The sequence below is a fragment of the Austrofundulus limnaeus genome, unplaced genomic scaffold, assembly GCF_001266775.1.
Source record: "Austrofundulus limnaeus strain Quisiro unplaced genomic scaffold, Austrofundulus_limnaeus-1.0 Scaffold186, whole genome shotgun sequence".
In the NCBI taxonomy this organism is placed as follows: domain Eukaryota; kingdom Metazoa; phylum Chordata; class Actinopteri; order Cyprinodontiformes; family Rivulidae; genus Austrofundulus; species Austrofundulus limnaeus.
Window position 1 is genome coordinate 136,592 of NW_013952588.1, and position 4,777 is coordinate 141,368.

At 37.3% G+C, this 4,777-nt stretch overlaps 1 protein-coding gene across 1 annotated transcript in view; it reads right to left on the bottom strand.

Moving 5' to 3' along the window:
- Positions 1-4,777, bottom strand: part of marchf5l (membrane-associated ring finger (C3HC4) 5, like) — a 14,168-nt gene that overhangs the window by 2,609 nt on the left and 6,782 nt on the right. The window contains exons 3-6 of the mRNA XM_014018202.1: positions 3,777-3,979; positions 2,682-2,812; positions 2,438-2,603; positions 263-429 (exon numbers count right to left, since the gene is read on the bottom strand). Coding sequence (XP_013873656.1) covers positions 263-429; positions 2,438-2,603; positions 2,682-2,812; positions 3,777-3,979 — 667 coding nt within the window. The remainder of the gene's footprint in view (positions 1-262; positions 430-2,437; positions 2,604-2,681; positions 2,813-3,776; positions 3,980-4,777) is intronic.

The window sequence follows — 4,777 nt, forward strand, 5'->3', positions numbered from 1 at the left end:
ATTTTTAATTGAATTTATTTATTGGTCCATTTATATATTTCTGCTTTTTTTCTAGTTATGTCAGTGTCAGTCCTCCATACTGCAGAACTTGGTATTTCAATGTCTGAATCAGGTGGGTTGGAGCAGGGAAAATCATAAAACCTGTAGGGCTGCGGCCCTCGAGGACCAGGATTGCCCACCCCTGACCTAAAACTAAAAAAAAAAGGGGGGGTAAAAATAAAATCCTTCCGCTGCAAATATGAGTACTTCAGGTCTAACTCACCAGAACGGTGCGCTGCAGGTTGGAAGAGACCCGTCGGAACAGCAGCCGCCCCACCAGACTGGCTATGGAGGGAAAGATGAGAGCTCCACACAGAGTTCTAGACACAGACAGGTGATCTCCTGCACCCGGTCTGTCAACAGGCCAACGGGACAGGTAAGAAACGCTACCTGAGGAGGAACACATGGAGCTAAATTAAAGAACAGAGTTTTTACCTTTTTTATTTCTATATATCTTTAACTGTGTAATGCTGGTGAAAGTTTAAGAAATGTTAATCAGTTAATTCTGTTTATTTTATTTATTTTTATGTGAGAGCACGTTTTTGCTACATCGCGGGGACCATTTTCCAGAAAAAGTCAATGCATGGTCCCCATGTTGATATAAAAACAAACCTGTGTGTGTGTTTGATACAGACAGACATCAGCTCGAGCGTCTGCAGGATTAAGAAACAGATTTATTACCGAGGTGAAGAAATTTATTGGGGTTTGTTTGCTACTGACTTTAAAAAAAAAGCACTACACATTTTATAGTTTTTCTCAAGTGAAACATGATTTAGTTTTATAAACCAGAGTGTGATTATTCCTGTGATTAAACTGGTGATCTTATATACAGACTGGTCTGAGTGGCCGTCAAAGACGGTTCCACAGAGCAGAAGGTACTTATAGATAAGATACATGCCTGAAAACACTTTCAACACTTTAACTGAATCATTGTTTTTACATTAGACCTGACTCCAGCTGTGGTGCGGCCCTTTTTGATGATGCAATGACAATAGGCGGAGTCAGGTCCTGAAGAAGGTTATAAAAGTGTCCTTGTTTCCTGAATCTGGGGCTGAATACAGAACAGAGAGTAAAACTGCCTTCAGACCGAGCGCTCTGTGCAGTGATGTATGAACTCTTTTTGGTACCACTTTACAATAAGGCTCCCCTTCTAGATGGCTTATGAATAGTTTATAGATTTATTATCATTATAGGTTATTGATTCATCTGTAAACACATTATAAATCATTAATAAATGTTTATTATGGATTAATTAAGGACAGGAAAGAGACAAAACTGTCCAGTTTCTCGCCAAATAGTGAGCCAAATCTGTTTGTGTACATATCGCTAGGTTTATAAGCACAATTATGTATTGGAAACACATATTTAAAAATTAATATTGAACTATATTACTTATACATATTAACAACTGTCAAAGGGAGCCTTATTGTAAAATGTTAGACAGTATACTATTTATAAGGCTCTGATATGACATTATTAATATTATACTGTTCAACCTTTACAATAAGGCTCCCTTTGATTACTGTGGATGTGTATAGGTAATACAGTTCAATAATATATGTTTTTTTTCAATAAATTATTGTGCTTACAAGGTAGTAAACTAGTCTGAAATGTTTAATAAGCACCTTTAGATGTGATATATATACATGAACACATTTGGCTCACTATTTGGCAGGAAATCGGAGAGTTTTGTCTCTTTCCCGTCCTTGATTAATGAATAATAAACATTTATAAATGATTTATAAAGTGTTTACAGATGAATTGATAACATATTTATGAACTATTTATAAGCTATAAAAGGGGAGCCTTATTGTAAAGTGGTACCCTCTTTTCAAATTCAAACATTCACATATTGGTGTATTGTCTGTCTGGTACGAACACATAATAAAAGGTAAACAAACATGTAATGCTTCTTATCAGAGAGCATATTAAAAACTACAGGAAACAGCAACTTTGTAGTTTGTTCAAAAAATGTTCAACCACAGAATCACTGAAATGAGTTAATTCAGTTTCTTTTTCACACGAGGAAGACGTCAGTGAGCAACTACGGGGTTAATCAACAGATTAATCTGTCAACCGATCAAGGGAATATTAAAGATGATACAGAACAACAACTTTTTAGTTATTTTTTCAAAAAATATTGAACCATAGGATCGCTTAAGTGTGGTTATTTTGTTTGATATGAGGCAGACACCCGTCACACAATGAACAAGTTGCGGTCCACTTCAACTCAGCTGAGATCTGCTCCACGCCTCTTTTGGTGCTGCGCTGCTGGTTTCATTACACACTTAAGTTAAGCATAGTATAAGCACTATATAAGTTCAGATAATTTACCAAATATGGTATGGAAATAATAATAAAAAAAAAGGCAAGAAGCACTTGTGACATGTGCACGCACCTGGTGTCCGTTTGCAGGAATACCTCTGCCACAGTCTCACTAAATAATCCTCCCAGCGGATCATCTTGCCCAGCACCAGCAGCACAGGGATGGTGGGCAGACCCATGAGCAGGAACAGAGGGTCAGCTCGCTCCATCACATACAGACCCTTCTTGTGACCCACCACCTGCAGGCAGAAAGAAAATCCGGGTGATGTTGCTGCAGACTGACGGAAACTTGATTTCTCCCAGACGGCTCAGTGCACCTGCATGACCGTCACAGCTCCGTATGTGACCGCCGACCAATAGACCGTCCCGACAACCACGCCGACGGCAGCGATGGGGCTGGCACGAGACAGAGCTCTGTCCACCTGCTGCAGGAAATACACCACTGGGCCTGAGGAACAGAAAATAAATAAAAATGAAAACTCAGATCATTATTCAAAACACAAATACAAAAATAATTACTATTCGTTTTACTCATTCACTAAAATAAAATTTTGTAAAGACGTTTCTAAACTCCTGTAGGCTGTGATGGGATTTTAGTAAAAGCAAAGCAAAAAAAAAAAAAAAACCTTGTATTCAACATTTGTCATTATGTAAGAAATGTATTTTTTTTCTTACAGCAAATACAGATTTTGTTTATTAAAGATATTTTTTGAACTAATGCTAGCTTTTCTTCTCACATGTATGGCAGTCTGCTTTCACATATAATCAGCTTCACCACAGTTAAGTTCCAGGTTCTGAAAATGGTTTTAAGACAACAACTTTTTTTTAGTGAGAGATACATAAAATTCAACTAATACAAATTAAATTTAAAACTTTTTCATGTTATGTTATTTTTATTCTTTAAAAAACTTTTTCTCATTTAATAAATATTAGTAATATTTCTGCTGTTAATCATAATTCTCTGTTCATCATTCTGGTTTAGCCAAGGCCGAAGATCCTGAAGGCCAAACTACAGGAGTTGTCTAAAAGACAAAACCATGAAATGTTTCAGATGTTTATAAAATGTTCGACCTTTAAACATTTGCACTTAGAATTTATGTCATTTCATTTATCTTGAAGTTTAAGCTAAATTTTCAGGTCATAGAATCACTTTAAATACTTTTCAGTAAGTTATATGTCTACAATTCTAGTTCAAATACACAACTTTATTTTTGCTAGATTGTTAAATTATTTGTGAGTTAATATTGCTTTAATGGACAACGATTTTAAAAAGGCGAACCATTAAAACATCAATGTTAAATGTGATGCGTTTGCAAAAAATGTTAGTCTAGAGCCCTGAGGGTTAAATCAAAGATCGGAGGTAACACTTCACCTTACTGTTACAGGACACACAACACTCTGCTCTCCCTCACCCATCTTGGGGAACATGATGCGGTACTCGGTGCCACATTGGGGACAGCTGACCGCTTCGCCGCTGTTTCCCTTCTGCTTCTCGTCCAGCCAGCGCTGCAGACACGACTGGTGGATCCATTTGGTGCAGCCTTTACACCTGCAGGGGCTCACCCACTCTGCGCTGCGGTCGTCCCGTTCAGTGGCAAAACACACCCAGCAGTGTCTAGACAGCACAAACACCCACACCACCAGCCACTTGTAAAACAGATCAAGTGTAGCTATAAAAGTTACAGATGCAGTTCTGATGTGAAATCAAAAGCCTATATAATAGGCCTATCAGATGAATTTGGCTGGATGATAAACTGTCTCAGAAAATATTGCATTAAACGATAACAGTGGAGATCATTTTAAACTAATATAATGATACACACACACACACACACACACCTAATTTCAGAAATTTATGAAATGTAAGTAGGTAAACTGAAAAAAGTTACGGACAAACCAGGAGCAGAGTTTGTGAAAACAACACACAACAAAAACTGCTGCAGCTTCACATCTAAGCCGGCACAGTTGATTCTTTATGCGTCTTTCTCTGGCTTCATAAACTATTTGTGGTCACCCATAGGGCTGCAACGATTAATCGATTAATCGACGACTAATCGATTATTAAAATAATCGATGACTAATTTAATAATCGATTTAATCGTTTTCTTTTTTTTTTGTTCTTTACTTTGTTTTTCTCTCCAAACTACTTTGACACCTTCCACTGCCACATCCGCCTTTCTGTCCTTGACACACATGCACAGTAGTGGTAACTGGGGTAGGCCATGGACGTGACAAGACATTATACAGACAGGCTCTGGGATCATGGCTACCTGGCAACTAGTGCTGTACCAAACGATTATTTTCTAATCGATTAATCTAACGAGTATTTTTTTCTATTATTCTAACAACAAATCTATAAGTTATTCTGATGTGAGTGCACTGGATATTTAAAATGTTTTCATCAAATTAACAA